Below are 24422 nucleotides of genomic sequence, written 5' to 3'. Positions count from 1 at the left end.
GGAGGTTTTCTCACCTGTCCAGCAGGCCAGGCCCTACCCCTGCCCTGAGTTAGAACCCTTGGTCTGGGCAGCTTCAGATCAAGCAGGAGAAAGCCTGGGGCGAGCTGAGCCCTGGTGTCTGAGCCTCAGTTCTCCAAAAGGCAGAGCGGGGCATGGGTCTCAGCTCAGCCATGGTTCTCCTCCCAGGACGGTGCCCAGGCAGTGCAAGACCAGGTGAGCTCTGTGCCCCGGCTTTGGCTCACCACAAGAGAGTGCCACAGGTATCAGGTGATGAGGCTGGCTCCGGAGGGAATGAGCTGCCCCTCCCTGGATGGATCCATGATTGGGCTAATCCCAGAGGCGGGTGGTCCCCATCAGGGAGAGCTGTGCAAGACAAGCCCTTTCCATGGTCAGTTCTCCAGGCTCTAAGAGAAAGGGAAAGTGACTCCGCTGATGGAATCAGGGAAGGCTATGTGGGAGAGTCAGCATCTGAGCTGGAATTGGAGGTGGGGGTCGGTGGAGGGGGGCGGAGGGAAGATTTCAGAGGGTGAAAGGTGGCGGTGTTAAAGGGCCTTCAGAGCTCCTCCCTGTAAGGCAGAACACACACCGTCATCACCGATTCACACGAGGCTCAGGGAGCTGGAGTCGCTTGCCCAAGGTCACACAACTTAAGCTGTGCTGTACCTTTTTCAAAAGGGTCCCCAGGGCAGGGCCCCGTGGAGGAGCCAGTGGGAGCAGCCAGCGTCGTGATTCAGGTCCAGCGGTTAATTAGTAACCGGAAAGCCCTGCAGCCGGTTCCCAGCCAGCAGGGCTGGGAGGTTGAACTTCAGCTGGTTTGGGAGCCTGAGCGAGTGGGTGACAGGTCGCTCCTGACCAGGAAGGTTGTTCGGCAAGTCAGGGTTGGGTTTCAGGTCAGAGCGACCATGCAGAGAGGCCGGAAGGCAGAGCTGGGCACGGGGCTGCTGCCCAGGACCTGAGCTGGGATCCAGCGTTCTCAGGTGAGCGGCTCAGCCGTGAGCAGGGCACCTGCCGGCCGGCCTATTGGTCTACCAAACTGGGGAACTAGTTACCTAGCTAATTTCCTTTCTAACTACCCTATTGACTTCCTTTCCTTCCTAACACCCTCCTTGCTAACTCCCTTCCTTCATGTTTTCTATCATTTCCCTCCTCCCTTCCTTCTTCTTCTTCTTTTTTCTTTTTTTTTTTTTTGTGGGATCTTTAGTTCCCCGACCAGAGATCGAACCCAAACCCCCTGCAGTGGAAGCGTGGAGTCTTAACCACTGGACCGCCGGGGAAGTCCCCCTCCATCCCTTCTTTGCTCCTTTCCTTCCTTCCCTCTCAACTAATTCTCTGCCTTCTCAGCTGCCTAATTTTCTTCCTTCCTAACTAACCCATTTAATCCTAACTACCTTCCCACTAACTTCATTCCTTTCTTTTCTAAATTCCTAACTTCTTCCTGACATTCCAGGCCATGGGCTTTGGAGTCAGACTGCCTGGGTTCAAAACCCAGTTATATCATTTACTACCTAGATGTCTCAGTCAAGTCACTTCGCCTCTCTGTGCCTGTTTCCTCCTCTTTAAAACAGCAATGATGATAGTTCCTAACCCACGGCACTGCAGGAAAAAAATAAGACCCAGTTGGTATGCACTGTCATTGGTATGTCATTTCTAGGCACTGGGCAGGCAGGCTTGTAAAGGAGTAAATGACGGTAGAGTGAAGACAGTGTAATAACAGAAGTGGGCACAAGGAAGGGAGCTAGGGTTCATGGCACTGGGGGTGGTCTGGCGGGGCTTCTGGGGAAGGTGAGTGAGGACAGATGCAAAGGTTATCTGAGCAGACCAGATTGGTCAGGGGAGTGTTCCAAGAAGAGGGAGCTGTGTGACACCACCTGCACTACCACTGCATTCACCGCATTCAGCAGGTCCAGGGAGATGGGGGCAGGTCAGTGTAGTGACGGGGCAGAGGGGTGCAAGTCTAGGCTGGGGCAAGTAAGGGGGAGGAACAGGCTGGAGGGGTCACGGAGGAGCTTGGACTACCCACCCCACCCCCCCGGGAGTTTGCAGGGGTCTCTGTAGGTCTGAAGAGTCGGGGAAAAAGTATCGATGTTCATTCAGCCTCTGGCCAGAAAAATCAGAGGGCAGTGGTACCAGGAGAGAAAGATGCTGAGAGTTTGCTCAGGTGTGGGAGTCACAGTCAAGGGGATGGGAGAGTGTGTTTGGGGGCAGCAAGCATGTCAAAGCTCCCACCGGGACTTAGTACCTAAGTATTAAGTGAACAGCAACACTTTGAGAATTTTTACACAGTGGTACGAAGATAAAAAAGAACCTAACCCACTGCCACCTTGGGTCATGTCCCTCCAGCCGTTTTTTTGGTGGTCATGTGCATGTCTTTACTTTCTTTACAAAGATGGTATTCCTGGTCACCTACCATTTGGAAACCTGCTTTTTGCCTTGACATTGTATCACATGTATGTTCCTGTTTTGATTCACATAGGCTTGTATACCATTTTTAAAATAAATTTATTTATTTTATTTATTTATTTTTGGCTGCGTTGGGTTTTCGTTGCTGCACGCGGGCTTTCTCTAGTTGTAGTGAGCAGGGACTCCTCTTCATTGCGGCGCGCAGGCTTCTCGTTGCAATGGCTTCTCTTGTTGCAGAGCACGGGCTCTAGGCGCACAGGCTTCAGTAGTTGTGGTTCGCGGACTCTGGAGTACAGGCTCAGTAGCTGTGGCGCGCGGGTTTAGTTGCTCCACAGCATGTGGGATCTTCCCAGACCAGGGCTCGAACCTGTGTCCCCTGCATTGGCAGGAGGATTCTTAACCACTGTACCACCAGGGAAACCCTTGTATACCATTTTTTAGCTGGGTAATTTTCCATTTTATGTATGTACTATAATTTATCTTATCAGTTCATCCCTTGATTCATTAGTCAAATAGGTACTGAGCACCAACCATATTCCAGGTTCTGACCTAGATGCTGGAGATTCAACAGTGAACAAGAAAAGTCTTTGCCCTTGCAGAGCCGATGTTCTAGTTCAAGACAGAAAATAAACAATTAAAGAGTTGCAGGATAAGGTGTCAGAGAGTGATGTGTTACAAAGCAAAATATAAAGCAGAAAATGTGGATGGGGAACCGGTGGGACTTGTATTGCGGTGTGGCCAACCATCCTGGTTTGCCCAGGACTGTACTGGTTTAAGCACTGAAAGTCTCACATCCCAGGAAACCCATAGGTCCGAGACAAACCGGGACAATCAGTTATGCGCAATCAGAAAAGTCCTCTCTGAGAGGTGACATTTGAGCAGAGACCTCTGTGATGTTAGTGGAAGCCAGCCATGCAGACATCTGGGGGAAGAATATTCTAAGCAGAGGGAAACATAGGTGCAAGGGACAGGAGGCTAGAGGGCGCTCTGTGTGTTTGAGGAACAGCAAAAAGATTCTAGCGTAGTGAGAGGGAGGGCCTGGAGACCCAGGTGGAGATGGAGATGGGAGCCAGGTCACGTGGAATCTTGTTGACCGTGGTAAAGACTTTGGATCTGAATCTAAGTGTGGTGGGAAGAACAATGGAGTTTTTGAGCAACAAAGTCACGTGATCTGATTTCCAGTTTTAAAGAGTCACTCTGGCTTTGGTGAAGAAAGATAGTAGAGGCTCAAGATAGAAATAGGGACACAGGCATATATACAATGGAATATTACTCAGCCATAAAAAGGAACAATATAGTGTCATTTGCAGAGACATGGATGGACCTAGAGAGTGTCATACAGAGTGAAGTAAGTCAGAAGGAGAAAAACAAACATTGTGTAATATCGCTTATATGTGGAATCTAGAAAAATAGTACAGATGAACTTATTGGCAAAACAGAAATAGAATTACAAATGTAGAGAACAAACTTATGGTTACCAAGGAGGGAAGAGAGGGGTGGGACGAATTGGGAGATTGGGATTGACATACATATACTACTATGTACAAAATAGATAAGTAATGAGAACCTACTGTTTAGCACAGGGAACTCTACTCAATGATCTGTGCTGACCTAAATGGGAAGGAAATCCAAAAAGGAGGGGATATATGTATACATATAACTGATTCACTTTGCTGTAGAGCAGAAACGAACCCAACATTGTAAAGCAACTCTACTCCAATAAAAATTAATTAAAAAAAAAAAAGAAATAGGGACACAGTAGGGATGCTAGGACAATAATCCACGCAAGTGATGATGGTGGCTCAGGACAGGTTGCAGTAGTTTCTGGGTATATTTTGAAGGTGGAGTCTAATGGGATTTCATGGTGGAATGGAGGAGGGATGAGGGTGCAGAGTTTCTAGAATGATTTCCGAGTTGGTGGCTTGAACTTTCGAGTAGGTGGTAGTACCATTACTGAGATGGATGTCAGAGGGAGGAGCAGTCTGGGGCAGAGTGGAAGGAATAAGGGTCAAGACTTTCGTTTTGGACATGTTAAGAGTGAAGCGCCTCTAGGCATCTAACTAGTGAAGTGTCGGAGAAGCCAGAGTCAGGAGAGAAGCAGAACTAGAGAGATGAGTTTGGAAATTGTGGCGTTTAGTTGACACTTAAAACCATTAAACTGGTTGTGGTCTACTGGGGAACAAGTATAGATAGAGGCCGGGCCAGTGTTTCAGGGTAAAAAAGAGGGGAATCCAGTGGAAGATCTGAAGAAGGAGCAATCCACGAGGCAGGAGGGAAACCGGGAGATCCTCAAGCCAGCTGCGAAAAGCAGGTTATGTCCTCAGAGACACTGACTTAGATGAGGACAAAGAATCCATCGCTGGCTCTGGCACAGGAGGTCATTGGTCCACTCTTTTGGAGGCATGTTGGGATGACAGCCTCTTTGGAATGGGTTCAAGAGAGAAAAGGAGGAGGAGAGGGGACTAAGTCCAGACAACTCTTTCAAGGACTTTAACTGAGAAGGGAACATAGCAGTGGGACAGTCTCTCAAGAGGGATGTAAGTTCCAGAGAGGGAGCTATTACAGCCGGCGGGTATTCTGAAGTGCCCTACGGTGGGACACTGAGGTTATTATTATTTTCATTATTGTTTTCCTGTTCTAAGCAGTGCTCCTAAATGAAGGCTGCATCAGCGTCTTGTCATTGGAAAGAAATGTCCTTGTTCTGGGCATTTGTTTTGCCAACATGATATCCTGTCCATCTGTGTATTGGTTCAACATTTCAGTTCTTAAAAAATGGAGAGCTCTGATACAGTTCTTGGGTTTTCCTTGTATGACACCCCCGCTTCGGAGCCCACAGAGAACCCCCAAGGCCATTGGGCTTAGGTCCCTCCCTGACCAACCCCCTCGGCCCCAGCTGCACAGATACCCACCCTGTGGTGAACTACAGAGGTCTGGGTGTGGCATGTGGTAACCACACAGAAAGTTCCAGAAGGGCAGGAGCTGTGTCAGGCCCTGTCAACTCCTTCATTCCCCAGAACACCCCATATAACCTCCGTGGGAGAGAGGAAGGGACCCTGTGAGTACCTGATTATCGCACCAGGCAGCAAGGCCTTCGTGCACCAGGGTGCCACCAGGACCCTGCTTCCTGGATCTTACACAGCCAACCAGCCCTGCCCTGGAGACAGCGGCCAGAGCCCCGGGGGGTCGGCAGGGAAAGGCCCAAAGGGCCAGGTGTTCAGCAAAGACCAAGGCCACGCTGACTGAACCAGACACCCGGGCGCTGAAACACCTGCATGTTCTTGGGAGGCAAAGGGCTCTCGGCTGCCACGGTGAGGTCTCTGGAACCTCACCTTCAGCCCTAGATGGTCTGCACCAGGCCTTGGTAGGCCCTGGGGAACCTGTCTCCTCACAGACAGGCCCCCTACACACACACACACATACACACACATACAGCACACACACACAATTTACTGATATGCACCGATATGAACACAGACACACGACGACTGTCACACACAGGTATCACACAGACTCACACTTACACATATACACACAGCACGTTAACATATATAGAGGTACGCACTGCCACGTCCACACACTACACTACATAGAGACTCATTGAAGCACATCTCCACACAGTGAGAACAGAGAGTCACAGATGTACAGACACACCGACAAAATTATACAAACGTGGTCACACTGATGCACAAATACCCTGACATACAGGGACACACTGATACACCAGACAGACAGACACACGGACACACATTTCTGCACGAAACACCTGCACACACACTCCTTGCCCCACACGCTCACACGCATTCTAACAAGCCCCAGAGTCGCCCGGGCTCTCCGGCAGCTGTCGCTCACCCCATTCCACCCACACCCCCCAGGGGGAGGCGATGTCCCCGAGGGAACAGAGGTCTTCGGTCCCTTCTTAAGCCCCGCTGGCTCCCGCGTGACATCAACAGCCCCCTTGCTGCGGCCGGGAGTTCCGAGCTGGGTGCCGGGTGCCGGGGCCGGGCCGGCGCCAGGCACAGACACTTCGGCCCTTGTTGGGAGAACAGAGAGAGGCTCTCTTGTCCACTGCCCATCCTCCGGCTCCAACAACTGGTTCTCCCAGCGGCCTCTCCTCAGGCTGCGCAGGTACGTGGGGCTGGGGAGGCCGGGGCCTGGCAGAGGGGCTGTCAGGGCCAGGCCAGGGGGGCGTGTGGGCTGTCTGCGGGAGCACAGGTACGGGGCACTGGCTGAAGCCAGGCCGCACTCCCTATCTGGGCAGTTCTGTGGCTCACTCTCTCAGGTCTCCACAGGGCTGGGCCATTCCCTCGCTTCCCCTGTGGTCACTATCTCAGCTCCCAAGAAGGCCAGGGGGTGATTGCTCCAGGGACCCCCTTGTAAAGACGGGTGGTCTCTACTGCAGCCCAGGTCCCACAGTAGGCCAAAGCTGTGGTCCTGGGATGCACAGTGCCCAGCAGCCCCCACGAGCAACTGGGTTCTCAGGTGAGATCTTGGTTCTTGGCCTTGATCTTCCAAGCAGGAATAGGGCTATGGGGTCCTGGGCACGCTGAGCCAGGGCCTGGACATACCGGCCTCCTCCACCCTGCAGGCTGGGGGCAGGGAAGACATATGCTCCTGGCCACAGAGACTGTTGGTCACACTCTCCACTGTTTCATCTCAAATAGACATAGGTCAGTGGGTCTGTCCATGGCTCTGGCCCAAGGTCCCCAGGGCAGCTGCCCTTCCAGAGACATTAGGCGGAAGTCTCTGTGGCAGAGAGATAATAGTCAGCACAGAGCCCAGCCAGGGGCTGTCCACAGGGATCCAGGGTTGCAACATGCCTGTACAGGATCTGGGGGAGCCCAGCCTGCCCCTCACAAGCTGTGGGACCCTAGGCAAGTCCCTTTCTGGGCCTCAGACTCCCCACCAGTGAAATGGGGGGAAGGGTTCAGACTTCATGCTCTGCAAGAGTCCTTCCAGCCTTGGCCACCCCAGATATCCACAGTTGCCCTGGCTCACAAGGATCTTGCTGCCCTGGCTGTCCTCAACCCTTGAAAAGACTCAGCCTAGGAGGGGCCACCCCTGACCGTCCTCCCTCTCTACCTCCTGAGACGTTTGATGGGAGAGGCTGGGTCCAGGGGATATCATTTCTTGTCCCACGCAGGGGTTGCTGGCCTCGGGCAGGTGTCTGGGTTGGGGAAGGGTGGAGAGGGCAGCGGTGCCTAAGGCCCCAGACAGGTGACACTAATTCCCCAACAACAGCTCTATCATCCTGCTTCTCCTTGTGTCCCCAGAGCCCACCTGATCACTGTTACAAGATGGACTCTAGCCCGGCTGGGACCCCCAGTCTGCAGGTGAGTGGGTCTTGGTTCCCCCACCGACCACCAGGGGGCTCACTTCCTCCCAAGGCTGAGGAAATCCCTGGAAGTCCCAGTCAGCCGGGTGGGCTGTCCCAGGACTGGGGGTGCCCACAGGGATCGCTGTGAGCCCACAGAACTGGGCCGTTTGCAGGGTAAAGAGAGAAGAGACTTGGGCAAGGGCTTCAAGAAGTAAATGGGGTGGAAAATCATGGGATTGGACCTGAGGACACCTGTGTTCTCATGCCAGTGGGGCATCCTGGAAGTCCTTGGATGGCTCTTCTCTGGGCTTCAGTTTCCTCACGCTCACATTTGGTACAACGGCCAGCAGCCTCCCAAGGCTGTTGTGTGAAGCAGGTGAGATGGTGGGTGGGTTGGCAGGTGGATGGAAAGAAGGAAGGGAGGGAGGGAGGGAGGGAGGGAAGAAGCCTAGTAGAGATATTGGAAAAGGAGCAGGGCTTGGACCAGGGGAAAGAGAGGGGGCCAAGGAGTAGGGACCCTCTGATTTTAATCACTTCTTTCTTTAAACGTCTTTAGCCCCCAAGGGCCAATGGGAATATCAACCTGGGGCCTTCAGCCAACCCAAAGTGAGTTCTCATCTCTCATATAACTTTCCTCCCGAGCTCCCCTCATACCTGGCTCCCCCTCACCTTGGGAATATAGTCCAATTCTCTGGTCCAGTGTCAAGATCTTCTGCCATCTGGGCCTAGGACCGGCCCCTAGCTTCATCTCCCACTAATTCCCCAGCCTCTGCCCATGCTGAGCCCTGTGGCTGAAGTATCCCCCCAAAGTCTGCATTACTAGCAGCTCCCCACCCTCCAGGCCCTTCTCAGTCTTTGGAGGTCAGATTCCTTTGCCTTTTATGCTGTTGTGTCTGGTTTTCTCCCGACCTTGTCTGTTTTTACTCGATTGTGAGATCCCCAGGGGCAGGGGCCAGTCTTATAAGACCCTCTTGGCTGGGAGAACATGGCGTTCTTAGAAAGCTCCCTGCCTTCTCCAGCTTCAAAGTTAAAAAGAAGCTCTGATTTGAACTAAAGCATCAAGTTTCCCAAGCTTGCAAATGCTGACCCGTGTTCCTCCCTCGTCCCCCAGTGCCCGGCCCACCGACTTCGACTTCCTCAAAGTCATTGGCAAAGGAAACTACGGGAAGGTGAGTGACCCGTGAGCATGGAAGGCCTGGGTCTCCCCTTCTCCGGCCTCTTCTGCCCCCTGCTGTTACTTGCACATGCAGAGAGGGAGCTTACAACCTGCAGAATCATGGGCGCAGGGCAGGGGCTGGAGACCTGCACTGCCATCGAGAAATACAAAGCCTGGAGGAGTAGTCACCCACGGGTTCTGCATTCGTCTTTCTGCTCAGGTCCTACTGGCCAAGCACAAGTCCGACGGGATGTTCTACGCAGTGAAGGTGCTACAGAAAAAGTCCATCTTAAAGAAGAAAGAGGTACCAGGGCTTGGACCCAGGCATCTCCTCTCTGCTTCTTGACGGCCCCCCGCCCCCAGCCTCAGGTGGCTTCCAAAGATGAGTCCCAACTCTGGGCACAGAGGTGGCCCAGCAGGGGGGCCAGGTGGTACCCGGGATGCTGACCCTTCTCCAGGAAGGCGGGCTAGCCGCCTTATCCCAAGGGCCTGCAGGTGACCCGGCCCGGCCCTCTGCCTTGCCCTAAAGATTCAGGGCTCCATGGTGGACCAGTCCTCTGCTCTGTCAGGTGCCAGCCTCCCCATCTGTGCAACGTGGGGGTCACACTTCAGGCTCTCCAAAGGCCCTTCAAGCTCCAGCCATCTGGGAGTTCTAGATACTTCTGCTGACTTGAGTCTCTCTTTTTTTTTTTTTTTTAAGAGAAGGGCTCTTTTTTTTTTTAATTAATTAATTATTTATTTATTTATTTATTTTTGGCTGTGTTGGGTCTTCGTTGCTGCGCGCAGGCTTTCTTTAGTTACGGTGAGCAGGGGCTGCTCTTCGTTGCGGTGAGCAGGCTTCTCATTGTCGTGGCTTCTCTTGTTGTGGAGCACGGGCTCTAGGCACGCAGGCTTCAGTAGTTGTGGCACGTGGGCTCAGTAGTTGTGGCTTGCGGGCTCTAGAGCGCAGGCTCAGTAGTTGTGGCGCACGGGCTTAGTTGCTCCACGGCATGTGGGATCTTCCCAGGCCAGGGCTCGAACCCGTGTCCCCTGCATTGACAGGCGGGTTCTTAACCACTGCGCCACCAGGGAAGCCCTGACTTGAGTCTCTTAACACCAACTCCATGAGAAGGACAGAGCGGGCCCTGAGAGAGAACTGAATGTCAAGTTGGAGGACTCAGGAGAGGGAATTAATGCTAACAAGGACATCGAAGGGCAGGTGTCCTTCAGAAAGCTGAGGGAGATGGCCTCGCAGCTGGCCTTGAAGATAGGATTTTGATGGTCTGAAAACGGCATCCTGGCAGGGGGACAGCAACCAAGGCTGAATGTGGATAGTGCTCAGCTTCTTGCCTCTGCAGGATTGTCCTTGGGACTCATTTATGCGGTATTCACATAGCTTTGCTAACTGTCCCAGGGAGGGGGGCGGGGCATTTGGATCCAGGGCTGGAGGTGCACCCACGTGGACTGGTCGGGGATGAGGTGGACCACACAGAGTCCTGAATGCTAAGCAAGGAGCCTGGGCTTGGCTTTGAGGGCAGTGAGGAGCCACGCTGGGTGTTTCAGCAGGGGCACGAGAAGGTCCCGGGTGAGGTGGCCGTGTAGGCGGTGACACGGCCCGTCTGTGTGACTCTGCAGCAGAGCCATATCATGGCGGAGCGCAGCGTGCTCCTGAAGAACATGTGCCACCCCTTCCTCGTGGGCCTGCGCTACTCCTTCCAGACGCCGGAGAAGCTCTACTTTGTGCTGGACTATGTCAACGGGGGAGAGGTGGGTATAGGTCCACCTGGCGCCTTCCCTGCCCGGCTCTCAGCAGGAGCTTTCCATCCCACATACTCATGGTGCCCCAGGTTCTGGAACAATCTCTCCTCATCCTTACAGCCGACCCATTCTGCAGCTGAAAAAAAACCGAGGCTCTGGCAGGTAACTCACTTGCTCAAGGCCACTCAGCCTGTACCCGGCAGAGCCAGGATTTGAAGGCAGGTCTATCTAACTCCCAGCCATTATCATTACTTGACTTCCATGCAGAGCTGCCCAGAATCCCTTCAGTGGACCTGGGAAAAGTCAATGTTAGAGGAGCTCTGTGGTCAGGATTTCTAATGCCCCCATCTTACACCAAAGACCACTGCATGGGAGTGACCAGTCCCTGTGGGAATGATCTGAGGCCACCTGGTGACCCAGAAGCACAGCTGGGGTAAGCTGGGCTCCCTCTTCTGCCTCTCCGAGCAAGATGACAAGATGGCCCTTCTCAGTGACCCCAGATTTAACCTGTGTGACCTCATGCTCTTTAGCCTGATGCCAAGAGGGAAGTTTTTGTCCTGCATCCCTAAATTCCCTGGTGGAGGTAAAGGGCTTTCTTTGCCAGCCAAATAGACCAAAGCAACTGGCCCGGGAGCAGATCTAACCCAGGCTCAGTTTGACCATCATAATCATTTTATCACCTGGGTTGGAGGAAAAGCACATCTTTGACGCACCCAGGTTCACATCACAGCTCTGCCAATTACAGTACGTGACCTTGGGCCAGTCACCTGACTGCTCTGACTCTTCCAGTTTCCTTTTCTGTGAAACTGGCCTCCTACTTGATACCTGGAAGGTAGTCAGGAAGATTAAAGGAGATTAGAGACGTGAAAGGGTCTGGCTGGAGCCTGAAACTCAGCAGGTGCTCCATGCCTGTTAATTCATCTTTCCTGCTGACACTTTGCCCGCTTTGTGGGGCAGGGGCCAGCATGCCCTTCCTTGTATGAGGACATTGCAGCTTAGAGAGTGGGTCACTTGGCCAGCTGCCCCCCACCCCCCACTCGAGGAGCTGGAGTCCCCCAGGAACCCGCTCACATGTCTCCTCCCCCTCCAGCTCTTCTTCCACCTGCAGCGGGAGCGCCGGTTCCTGGAGCCCCGGGCCCGGTTTTACGCCGCCGAGGTGGCCAGCGCCATTGGCTACCTGCACTCCCTCAACATCATTTACAGGTGAGGCCTGCCTGTGGCTCAGAGCTAGGCCTGGCCCTTCTGCCCCAACAGCCAGGCGTTGTATGGACCCCCAGATCCTGCTGAAATCCTGGTGAACTTGGTCCTCTGTCTGAGGAGGAGGGCCCACCAGCGAGGGGGAGCCTCCTCCTTCCTGGGATTGAGTGCCCATCCTCCTCGGGCTCTCCCTGCGCATCTCTGCATCTCCATGAATAGTCTTCTTGCAGGACCCCGGTCCCCAGCTCACGTCACTAAGCAGCTGTGACATCACAGCGCCCTTTTCTCTCATTTTCTGCAGGGACCTGAAACCAGAGAACATTCTTTTGGACTGCCAGGTTGGTGGGTATGTGTGTGTGCACGCGCGCGTGTGTGCTGTGTGCCCATGAGCGTGTGTGCACGCATTGTGCATGCGTGCATGTGGCTAGGGACGCATTCAAGTATGTGTGCGCATGTGTGCCTACGCCTGTATACACACATACACGCATATATGTACACGCATGTGCGTTATGTGTACACGTGGCTACGTATCCATGTGCATGTATGTGTATACGGGGTGGGGGGCAGGGGTGGAGCCATGTGGAGGCTCGAGGATTTTGTAGTCCTTCCATGTCATAGACTGTGTTCCCTGGAAATAGACTCTGAGATGGAGCGCTGGGTGCAGAAGTTTCCTGGGGAACGCTCTCAAGAGATCCACGTTTAAGGGGGTGAGGAGGCAGGACTGGGCAGAGGAAGAAGCTCACCTGCCCTGTGGTTGCAAGTGAGGCCTCCTCAGCTGATCTGACAGGGGTGGGGTGGGCCTGAGCTGGGATGGCTCTTTAGAACTGTTCCAAACTGAGGCAAGGAGGCTGGGCATCTGTGCCCCTACATTGACCAGTCATTGGATGGGGATTGCCCCTTGAGAGGGGGCATGACTTTGGATGAGGGCAATGGCCCAGCATGGAGGGATGGACGGGACAGCTCCTACAGAGGGGATCTGGACAGAGCCCTGCAGCATCCACTCACTGCTCTACCAACCACCCTCTCGCTCAGCTGCCACAAGGCGTGCTTGCTGGGTCCCCAGCCCTCTGTTAAGGGGGCTGCTGCCACTAGGCCCCTCCAGCGAGAACATTCTGGAACTGCTGCTGTTGTAGGTTGTCGATCTGAGTTTGTGATGAGCTGGGGGTGGACAGTGCAATGCCATCTCCCCACCTGGTCCCTGTGCTGCTCTTAGCATCCAGGTTAGAAGCACTGAGTCTCTGAGTGGAGCCGCCAGCCCGTGCCTTTGCCAGGGACATCAGACCCCGTGGCCGCTGCCCCAGATGTGGCATCTGGGCTTTGGGGATAGACCTGGGTATACCTTTGGCTCAGACCACTCTCCCACCCCTGCCCTCCCTCCTCTATAGGGACACGTGGTGCTGACGGATTTTGGCCTCTGCAAGGAAGGTGTAGAGCCCGAGGAGACCACGTCCACATTTTGTGGCACCCCCGAGGTAAGCTAAACCTCCTGGGAGGGGCAAGGCTGGGAGTGGATGAGGCCACAGCTCCTGGTTAGGGCCACCAGGTTATACCAGAGGCACTCACTTCTTCCACCCAAGCACTTTCCCGAGCTGGCTGTACACTCAGCCTTGGTTCCCTCCTCCGTGTCATGGGGGCACCAGTTCTAGGGGCTGCTGGGACCCGGCTGGTGAAACTCTGCAGCAGTGCTGTCCGATAGAAATAGAAACAGAAATGCAAACCATATATGCAATTTAAAAATTTCCAGCAACCACATTTAAAAACAAAAAAGAAAGAGGAGAAATCAATTTTGTAATATATTTTATTTAACCCAACACAGGCAAAATAGTATCATGTCAACATACAATCAACATAAAATTGTTGAAATATTTTATTCTTTTTTTTCTAACTAAGTCTTTGATCTGGTGTGCCTTTTATACTTATGGTCCCTCTCAGCTCAGATCAGCCACATTTCAAATGTTCGGCAGTCATGCGTGGCTAGTAGCTACTGTATTGGACAGCACTGCCCTACAGGGTGAAGTCCATGTGCCACAGGAGGCCCTGGCCTGACAGTTAAGATCGAGGTTTGGAAGGGTAAAGACACTGGTCTACCTCCTTCTTCCAGCCACCAAGATCCTGGAGGGTTAAAATTTGCGAGTCTCAGCAGTAATTCACATACATCTCTCTGTCCTGCCAAGGCCTCCCTGCAGCTTTGGGGTTAAAAACCTTTCCTTAAACTCCTTAAACTCCTTGGACCTTGGGCCCAAAGGGTTTCCCAGCTGCTTGGACAGATGTCTGGATTGGGGGTGGGGGACTGAGGCTGAAGGGCTGGCAAGTCCTCCCAAACTGGCATGGGACAGGAATTTAGCTTTTGTTTTTCTCCATGCGCTTGAGAATCTGGGTCTCAGGTTTCAGCTGTCTCCTCAATTTGGTTTTAGGGGAGCTGATGGACAGACGGCCTCTCTAAGCAGGAGCTATTGTCTATGTTTGGGTATGGCAGGGCGTCCACGGACAGAACTGGCCTCCCAAAGCCTAAAAGCCCAGCCGTCCCTTCCTTGGACACTGCTGGGGCGAGGAGCAGGGGATACGGCACCTTGGATGGTGTCGGAGACATGTGGCCCTGACAAGTCTCTTCCATGACTCAGCCACTGCCATGGTGCCGGGAGCACAGACAGGAGTAACCACAGTTGCTCCCATTGTTCAAGGGGTAACACATATGTTAGCATGTGTCCTTAACACAGCCCCTAGGGAGGGATTCTGCGGTCCCATTATGTGGATGAGGAAACCAAGGTTCTAGGAGGTTCAATGACCTGCTCGTGACCACACACCCAGTAGGGCTCAGGTCTGCGTAATTCCCTGCCCCTCTCCATACGCACAGTCTCTCGAAGTGGCTTTGTCTGTTGCTGAGACCCCTTTCCTCAGTGGCAGAGACACTAGGCTAAGAGGCCACCAAGCCCTCGGGTTTGGCAGGAAGCACAGCTCTGCCTCAGGTTCTCTCCTTGCGCAAGGCACAGATACAAGGCACGCATTCAGCTGTCAGGAAAAACTCAAGCGCCACCTCCTCTTTCCTGACTCCTTTCCATTCATCTGTTACTAAGAATTCCAGTGCAAGCATGTGCCACACTGACTTACACTTTATCCGTTAGTCTTCCCACTACCCCGTGAGTATTCCCAGGGCTTTCCTAGTCCCAAGACACTGATTGGATGCTTTTGAGCAAATTCGATAAAGGCACCCACTTTGGGCAGAAAAATGCCCAAAAAATTCCCCTTTAAATATATGTCAGTTGGGACTTCCCTGGTGGCACAGTGGTTAAGAATCCACCTGCCAATGCAGGGGACATGGGTTCGAGCCCTGGTCCGGGAAGATCCCACACGCCGCATAACAACTAAGCCCATGTGCCACAACTACTGAAGCCCGTGCACCTAGAGTCCGTGTTCCACAACAGGAGAAGCCACTGCAATGAGAAGCCCGCACACCGCAGCAAAGAGTAGCCCCCACTTACTGCAGCTAGAGAAAGCCTGCACAGCAACAAAGACACAACATGGCCATAAACAATAAATAAATAAAATTTTAAAATAAATAAATATATGTCAGTTGTCAGATGCACCCCTATACTAGGATTATGGCTTGGTAAGTTGATCATAGCCAGGCTTGCAGCTCCCTTTACCCCTTTGGCTGGTACTTTTGTGTGGTGCACAACGCATACAACTGTACAGGGCAGTCCTGCCTGATCTCTTCTATGTCCCTAGCACACTGGCAAAGAGCCCCATGCAAATCAGGTCTTTGACAAATGGATGCTGAATAAACATATGCACAGACAAGTAAATATCACAGCAGGATCAACCGCTGTTGAGCTTTTCCTCCAAGTGCCTTGCTTACAAATGGGGAGACAGAGGCTGAGTGTCTTTCAGATAAATGTATTTCCCCTCAACAGTACCTGGCTCCAGAAGTGCTTCGTAAAGAGCCTTATGATCGGGCAGTGGATTGGTGGTCCTTGGGGGCTGTTCTCTACGAGATGCTGCACGGCCTGGTGAGTGGGGTATAGCGGACTCTGGAAGAGATGGGGGTGGATCTGTCCCTTGTGTGGCCTCCTCAGGCTCCTTGAGGAACTGAATGAGCCATCACTCTTCTCCAAGCTGAAAAAAGATGATGCCAAAGTGAATACAAGGATTAGATATATTTTTTCAATAAAGTCAATTCCGCACTTTACAATATACCGTCTCACATGTTACTCCTGTGGTGCCTTATGACAAGGAAACTGAGACCCAGAAAGGTCACAGTGCTGGGAGGTTGTGGAACCAGCCCCTGGACCCAATCCTAGGCTGCCTGCTCTTCTCATCTGAAAAATTACCACCTGTCTCAAAGGATGGTTGTGAGGCTGGGATGAAATGATGACAGGAAACTGTTAACTTTGCAAAGTGCAAAGTCGTTGCACAAGCTGGATTAAGAGACATGGGATAGAGGAGGCACCTGGGGGATCCACAAGCCTCACACTGGTGGGGAGAGACTTCTTGGCCTTCCTAACAGCCTGTCCGCTGTGCTGGATGCCCTTAGGTCTCTGTCTCTCTCCAATCTGCCAGGTGAGCCATCGCACAGACACAGGTCTGGCTGAATCCTTCCGGCTGCCCACTTTGCTCCAAGTGTCCCTGAGAACCATGCCCACTTTAGCATGGATGATCCTCCCGTCTCTCTCTCTCTCTCTCACCAGCCGCCCTTCTACAGCCAAGATGTGTCCCAGATGTATGAGAACATTCTGAACCAGCCGCTACGGATCCCTGGGGGCCGGACAGTGGCCGCCTGCGACCTCCTGCAAGCCCTTCTTCACAAGGACCAGAGGCAGCGGCTGGGCTCCAAAACAGACTTTGTAAGTGACCTGCCAGCGGAGCACTGGCCCCTTGTGGGGCTCTCAGCCTCCTGCAGAGGCAACCCAGAAGCAGTGACATGCATCCAGCTGTTTTCTAAAACCAGGAACTGCTAATTCACACATTTGGAGATTCACAGCTGCTGCTGCATACTTATTTCCTTCATTCGAACACTTTTATTCAACCAGTATTTATGGAGCACCTACTATGTGCCAGGCATTGAGCTAAATGCTAGGGATTCGTTAGACTGGGCCTCTGCCCTTATTAAGTTTATGAGGGGAAGGCAGACAAACAAACACAAATTATTACAGAGTGTGACAAAACGATAAGAGGCCAGACAGGAATTCAGGCAAGGCTTTCTTGGGACTTGTGCTATATAGCACGAGGGGGCAAAAGAAAGTAACAGGTGCCCTTGCTTGCTCTCTGAGGAGGGTGGACTCGTTCCTTAAATGGGGTGAGAGTAGGGGCAGATCTGTGGGTTGGGCAGGAGGGGTGGCTTAGGTGATCTGCCCACCCCCTTGGTGGTGTTGTGTGCAGGGCTCATGCCCGGTATCCTGCTTTTTCTCCCAGCACCTCAGAAGTGGCAGTTGGTTTTTGGCCTTTTTGTATATTATGGTTCATAATTTTTCCCAACTGTGCATGCTCCCTAGAAGTTTGCTCTTCTAGCGTAGAAGTTGAGATGCATGGATTGTGAGACAGACTACCTGGGTTCAGATACCCCCTCTACCAATTACTAGGTGCAGGACCCTGGGCACATGGCTAACCTCTCTCTGTGCGCCTGTTTCCCCATCTGTAATAACAGCACCCAGTTCATAGCTCTTATGAAGATTAAATAATATATACAAACACTTAGGCCAGTGTCTGGCACGTAGTGCTTTTTAAGTGTTTGTACAAACTGCCCTATATGCCAGATACTGTGAAGTGTAACAACATTTAGGGCATTTGCCTACCCATCCCTGGACAGCTTAAAGAACAGGGCTTTCATGAAGACAGGTCCCCTCCTTCCCAGAGGAAATTTGCATCTTAAAAAATATGTATGGGGGCTTCCCTGGTGGCGCAGTGGTTGAGAATCTGCCTGCCAATGCAGGGGACACGGGTTCGAGCCCTGGTCTGGGAGGATCCCACATGCCGCGGAGCAACTAGGCCCGTGAGCCACAACGACTGAGCCTGCGCGTCTGGAGCCTGTGCTCCGCAACAAGAGAGGCCGCGATAGTGAGAGGCCCGCGCACCGCGATGAAGAGTGGTCCCCGCTTGCCACAACTAGAGAAAGCCCTCACACAGAAACGAAGACCCAACACAGCCATAAATAAATAAATAAAAAACAAATACTTAAAAAAAAAATGTATGATTTTTAAAATAAGGTATACATTCCCATAGATCAAAATCCAAAGGATATTCAGAAAAAGTCCCTCCAGCCACTGAGTTTTTTAAATTTGGGGGCAATGAGTGTTACCAGTTTCTTGGGTGTTCGTCTGGAAATAGTTTGGATCTGGCTTTTTAGCAACCCCCCGGGGGGTTTTGATATGGAGCCAGAGAATCATTCTTTGAGAAACACAGATAGAGAGAGGGTCCTGCTGGAACAGGTGGAACTTCGTGCCAGCACTGGTTTGGATTAGGAAAGAGGTGGTGAATCACGCCCAGGGCTGAATCCTAAATTCTGGATCTTTGGGAAACTGCAGCTTTTCTTGGGGCTTTATTTCCCAAATCTTCCTTAGTGAGTCGATTTGCTCTATTTCTCTGGTTAGAATTCTGGAAGAGTCAGGATGCACTGAAGCAGAATTGGGGACAGGGGGTCCCCAAGATCCCCCGGGGCCCCCAAGAGCAGGTTCTGCTGTCTTGTTCACTGACATACCTCTACAGCCTAGTATGGTACAGAGTAGGTGCTCAGTAAATAGCTGTGGAATAAACAACTGCTACGAGGAGAAGGCTGGAGTTCGAGATAATGGCGAAGGGGAGAAGTCTAACTGCAGACAATCCTTTGTCCCAGGAAACCAGCCAGAACGGCAAGTTACCTTCCTAGTGAAGAGTTTAGGGCTTGACAACCAGTTGCCAAAGAGTTGGAGCTCCGAGGCATGTGAGGTGGTGTGGGAACGCCAATGGAAAGGGCTACTTCTGATCAGCACCTTCTTCCTGCAGCTTGAGATAAAGAACCATGTATTCTTCAGCCCCATAAACTGGGACGACTTGTACCACAAGAGGCTGACTCCACCCTTCAACCCAAATGTGGTAAGAGGTCTTCACATTCTAGATTCTGGATTCCCAGGGCTGATAGAAGCTTGGAGGGTATCTGGGGAGGGTATCTGAGCCTGCTCTCTTTCTACAGATGGGAGAACCAAGGGTCCAAGAGGCTCAATGATTTGTCCAAGGCCACCCCATAAGTTAGAGGCAGAATTGGGTCTAGAGCCCAGAAGTCCTGACTGCCAGTAGAGCTCTGTGTGAGGAGCCAGGCTGCCACTTCTTTACTTTTAGCACCAATAACCCTCATCGCAGAGCTCTTTACAGTTTTTAAAGCGCTGTGTCATGGAGCACACCCAGACAGAACTAAGCCCTGTAAAGATTTTCTTTCTATGTTTAGCTTTTTTCCTGATAATAAAAATGGCATGTATTCATTCTAGAAAGTGTATAAAACAGATGTTTAAAGCATCAAGGAGAAAAAGCTTATTATCTCACTAGCCAGGAGAAAGCACCACTGGCATGTTTCCTTCAAGTCTTTTCTATGTTTTTTACATAGGTCACACTTCATATATATAAATATCATATCTCCCCTCTTTCTTTTTGCTAAAAACTATGTCATTATTTACCTAAGTCATATAAGACATTATAAGTATGATTTTAAGTGACTGTATAATATTTCAGCCCTATGTTGGCAACATAATTTATTCTACCACATTCCTAATTGTGAACTTGAGGTTATTACCATTTTTTCTTTATCATAATGGACTGATGAATAGCTTTAAGTGTATATCTATGCCCACAGTTGTGATTATTTCCTTAAGATGGATTCCAATTGGGGAATTACCAAGTCACAGAATGTGAATGTATTTTTATTTATTTATTATTGAGATATAGTTGACTTACAGTATTATATTAGTTTCAGGTGTACAACATAGTAATTTGATATTTTTATACATTATACTCCATACGAAGTTATTATAAAGTATTACTATATTCCCTGTGCTGTCCATTATATCCTTGTAACTTATTTATTTTATACCTAGTAGTTTGTACCTCTTAATCCCCTTCACCTATTTTGCCCTTCCTCCCACCCCTCTTGCCTCTGGGAACCACTAGTTTGTTCTCTGTACTGTATCTGTTGTGCACATTTTTTATGTCCTTGATTCATACTGCATTCATGTCACAATCTACTTCCTACCAGCAGCGTCTGGAGGGTTGGTGTGGAGCAGGTAGGGTGCTGGGGTGGGGGATGGAGGAATTGATAGATTGTTATTGGACCTCATGGAATACAATGACCAATGTAAATGCATGAATAAGTGACAATTAAGTAAGGATGCCCCTGGGGCACTCAGAGGGCAGCACTGACGTCTCTCTCATGGCTGTGGGCTGCTTTGGCAGCTCTGACCCCAGTGTTCCTTTCTTATCATTGGCTTATATTCACAGGCAGGACCTGCTGACTTGAAACACTTTGACCCAGAGTTCACCCAAGAAGCTGTGTCAAAGTCCATTGGCTGCACTCCCGACACTATGGCCAGCAGTTCTGGGGCCTCAAGTGCCTTCCTGGGATTTTCCTATGCACCGGAGGATGATGCCGTCTTAGATTGCTAGAAGAGGAGCACCTGTGAAACCACTGAAGCCAGCTTGTATCTGTAAGAATTACCTTCAGCTGCTAGTCACACAGACCCAGAGTAACAATGGCTTAAATAAGATTTTTTTTTTCCCAGCCCATAAAATATAGGTGATGTTAGGTGGTCCAGGACTGGTATGACAGGTCGTCAGAGGCTTTCTGTATTTCTGCTCTGCCGTCCTTGGCAAGTGGCTTCTACTATTAGGATTATTATATTATCATGAAATGGTGCTGGAGCTCTAACCACTGCTTCTGTGTCCTGGGCAGGGAAAAAGGAGGAAACGGCAAAAGGGCACCTTTATAGAGCTTCCCCAGCAGCCCCACCCAATGACTTCTGCTTGCATCTCAGTAGCCATCCACCTTACCTGTAATGGAGGTTGGGATATATGTCTGATTAACCGGGCACATTACTCCCCACAGTAACACAGGGGTTCCAACACTAAGAGAGAAGGGGGAAATGTTGGGTAGGCAACCAGCACCTCTTTACCAGAGGGTCTCTTGGTGTTTGGATTTTGATCTCAATGTATAAAATGACGGAGATGTAACAAGCCTATAGGGTATCACCCAACACCTTCTTATTTTTCTATGTCGATGATGTCTTTCTTTGGGTGGGTGGATTGCACATTTGTTAGGTTTGTCTGCCGGGCATCTGAACCTCTTCCTATATTCAGGGAATCTCCTGTTTTATGAGCCATGAGAGGCAATAACTACCTCCACTTACAGTAGCTGAAAATACTAGATACTAACTTTCCCAGCCCCCCCTGCGGCTCGGGCCCAGGCATGTGGCCTCAGGATGCACCTGTGCCAGATTTTTGACTCAAGGAAGGAACTGGGAGCTCTCTTTCATGTGGTAGCTGCGGTAACAACACCCACAAAGCTGAGTTCCTGGTGTAGAAGTGGCAATGATATAGCAATTGGTACTTATTGGCAGCATCAGTTTCCTCATCAGATCAGTGCTGCAGCATCATTCCTGTCATTCCTGGGAATCCTTGAGTCTTATTCTCTAGTTTTCCCAATGATTTTGAGAGATTCTGATCCCGTTAACCACTCCTTTTTTGCTTAACTGGTCAAAGTCAGCTTGAGAACATCTGCCTATGCTGAACCAGTTTCTGTGCTAGACTTTTTCAAGTCTCAGTTTTCATCAAAACAACCCCAAGGTAGGAACTATCCCCTTTTTACCAATGAAGAAACAGAGTCAGAGAAGTTGTACCCTGCCTGGAGGTCACATAGCTAATAAGGGCCAGAGCTGGGACTTGGAGCCATATAAGCTGACTCTGGGGCTCTCACAGGTAACCTTTGTGCTGGTCTGCCTCTCACTCTGTTAGATCCAAGCAGAATGACTTTCAAAATCTCTAAGGAGAGCCAAGCCGGGTTATAGGAAACGGGGTCTTGAAGAGGAGGCATTCAATTGGATGCTCATCGTCTGAGCCTGGCTGCCAAGTTCATGCTGTGCTCTACCTCACATACCTCTGTATGTTTGGCAGGTCTAGGGCCATAGGGAGCCCAGGCTGGGGCTGGTACAGTCCTGGTGATAAGCCATTTCTAAAAGCAATTCTGATTGGACAGAATGTGAGCATATAACACCCCATGAGTCCAGGACACCCTGCACTTATCTGATGGATCTTGCTGCCTTATTTCAGTGCAACAAAAGTCTTTTTCACAAGCTTGTGGTTCATCACCTACTTCATGGTGGTCTTATTAGCTTTCTGATTTGTGAACAAGAGAAGAACTTTCTTAACATCAGTGTGTGCTGGTGATTTTACTGCCTTTTCCTCTTAACTCAGTCCCACTCTTTGCCTTACATTTTTGTTTACCCAGCCCCCTGCCCCAGGAATTATGGGGGATGAAGCTGGAAGACCATGGAAAACACACCAATGACACTGACACTGACCTACTGGGGATCAAAGCTGAGTCAAGAAGAGCTACTATTATCCTTTGATATGTGCTGTGAATTCTGAGAGAAACACTATGATTTGATTTCCATCTTAGTAGCGTCTGCTAATAGACAAATGTGAACTGTGATGAGGGAGAGGCCAAAATCCCCCCAACTTCCCAAAGCAAAAAGCAACAGAGCGTAGTTGTCAGAAATGTGATAGTATTGTCAAAGTATACAACCTGCTATGGGTTGTGAAACACGTAATGGTTCTATCTGTTCTAAGACTGTAAAATCATGAAATTTTCACCAGGATAGAAAATAAAAACGAAAAATTATGAATCTTGAATTGATCTGTTCAATATCAGAACAGATATGTTCACACCTTGGTTTATTTAGCACATTCTGAGCTGCATATGCATTATCTACAATACTCACAATAAGCCAGGATTTAGAAATTATTAACCTCACTTTACAGGTTAAGAAACTTTCACTCAGAGATAGTAAGCAACTTGCCCAAGGTCACCCAGATGGTACAACGCACAGCCAGGAACTGAACTTGGTGGCAGCTGATTCTAAGGCCCTTGCTCTGTCTACAACCTCCAATAGTGGAAGAAGTGCTCTGGGCAGCTACTTTTTTGGTCTGCTGGCAAAGACTGACTGCAAACTGTATTCACCCAATTTGGTACCAATAGACAGCATCCTCAGGAAGAGAAATCACAATCACCCTCTACTTCACTTTTTAACTTTGCAGTCACAGTAGTTGTGAAAAAGCAACAGGAGCAGTGTGTGTGTTTTAAGACCCTAAAACTCCGACTACTCTGTACCCGCTGAAGACTGTAACAAAAATTCTAAAGTCTCTGCTCTCATCGGTTTGAGCCGGCGAGACAGCTGCATTGCACACACGTCCACGCTCCCTCAGGGCAGGCACTGAGCCCTCCCCTGGGGAGAAGGGTTGCCTGTTTGTGGTTACCGGCGTCTGGTTTCTCATTTTCACGGCGACAGCGGGGCAAACCGTACTTGGCGATGGCTCTTCCGCATAAGCAGTTCCTTCTGCCCAAATGCCCTTCCCCAACCCTTGCCTTAATGAACCATTCTTCTCTCACTTTTCTGCTCAACGGGGACCCCTGTCTGCCCAGCTTCGGCCTCTCACAGCTCCCTTAAAACAGTTTATATTTTTATTTTTTGGTAGAATCTGGTCAGGTCTAACTCGCCGCCAGGGGATGCCCAGAGGCTGGTTCACCGCCACATCCTGGGCGTGGCACTGTTGCGCTCAGAGATGCGGGGCAAATCAAACAGAAAGAACTATCTCATATTCCCATCCTCACCACAAAACCTGCCCCCCTCCTCCTGGAGGTCCTCCCCGACCTCCCAGGGCGCTGAAACCTTCCTATAACGCGCGCCGTGCCTCGAGTCCCGCATTCTCAGCAGGGCGACCCCGGCACACGGCCGCAGCCGCAAAGCTCCGCCACCCGTCGGGCCACCGCTCTGCGCCTGCGCCCTTGGGATCAAAGCTGGGCCCTCCGCACTCTCCGCCGGAAGCCTCCACTAGTCTCCTCCCTCCGGGTGGGGCGAAGTTTGGGCCCTTGGGGCCTATCATTTTTATCAGGCTTTAAAGAGACTGGGTATTAAAGGAGAAAATGAAATGAGTTTATCTTTGGCCTAAAGTTAATCCACATTCTATTTGGATTTACCCCTCATCTAAAATAATGGTACAGTCCCACATTAGTCCCGCCCCTTGCCCCCACCCATACTTCTCCCTCCTCGCTAGCTGGGTAAATCGGCCTCTTCCGGCCTGTTGTCATCACGTCGCTCCGGAGGTAGATCCACGCCCGGGTCCACGCCCTTCCAGCGCGCAGCTTCGCCTCCGCAGTTGCTAAGCGGCCTTGGATACCTGGCCGCGGGATGCTGGGCGGCGTCAGGTGAAGATGGTGGTCACTGGGCCTCAGGTAAGACGGACTCCGACCGTGGTGAGCCGGCCGAGGCGTTGGAAATTGGCGAGGGCCTCGCCGGACTGTCCTCGAGGCCGCTGGGCCCGTCTTAGAGAAAATCGAGGTCCGCTAGGGTAAAGTAAAAGGGGGGGCGCAGATATAGGCCCGGATCC

The 24422-nt window shown here is 51.1% G+C and overlaps 2 protein-coding genes across 5 annotated transcripts in view; both read left to right on the top strand.

Annotated features, from left to right (window-relative positions):
• Window positions 1-860: 860 nt before the first annotated feature.
• SGK2 (serum/glucocorticoid regulated kinase 2) lies at window positions 861-22640 on the top strand. Of its 4 annotated transcripts, XM_061210036.1 has the most exons (15): window positions 861-977; window positions 6273-6525; window positions 7671-7730; window positions 8271-8320; window positions 8826-8883; window positions 9091-9174; window positions 10485-10616; window positions 11698-11810; window positions 12106-12142; window positions 13190-13276; window positions 15716-15811; window positions 16490-16645; window positions 18780-18869; window positions 20262-20467; window positions 22264-22640. In XM_061210036.1, the coding sequence occupies exons 3-14, from the start codon at window positions 7695-7697 to the stop codon at window positions 20424-20426; spliced, it is 1104 nt and encodes a 367-aa protein (XP_061066019.1). In that variant the 5' UTR covers window positions 861-977; window positions 6273-6525; window positions 7671-7694; the 3' UTR covers window positions 20427-20467; window positions 22264-22640. The 4 variants fall into 4 exon arrangements, with proteins under 4 accessions (XP_061066019.1, XP_061066018.1, XP_061066017.1 ...); XM_061210034.1 differs by lacking the exons at window positions 861-977; window positions 6273-6525 and adding an exon at window positions 7984-8090 and having other exon boundaries at window positions 7680-7730; XM_061210033.1 differs by lacking the exons at window positions 861-977; window positions 6273-6525; window positions 7671-7730 and adding an exon at window positions 7977-8090.
• Window positions 22641-24097: 1457 nt separating this feature from the next.
• Window positions 24098-24422, top strand: part of IFT52 (intraflagellar transport 52) — a 32508-nt gene continuing 32183 nt past the window's right edge. The window contains exon 1 of the mRNA XM_061209268.1: window positions 24098-24267. Coding sequence (XP_061065251.1) covers window positions 24247-24267 — 21 coding nt within the window. The 5' untranslated portion in view covers window positions 24098-24246. The remainder of the gene's footprint in view (window positions 24268-24422) is intronic.

The sequence above is a fragment of the Eubalaena glacialis genome, chromosome 13, assembly GCF_028564815.1.
Source record: "Eubalaena glacialis isolate mEubGla1 chromosome 13, mEubGla1.1.hap2.+ XY, whole genome shotgun sequence".
Lineage (NCBI taxonomy): Eukaryota > Metazoa > Chordata > Mammalia > Artiodactyla > Balaenidae > Eubalaena > Eubalaena glacialis.
This window is presented reverse-complemented; position numbering and strand designations above follow the sequence as displayed.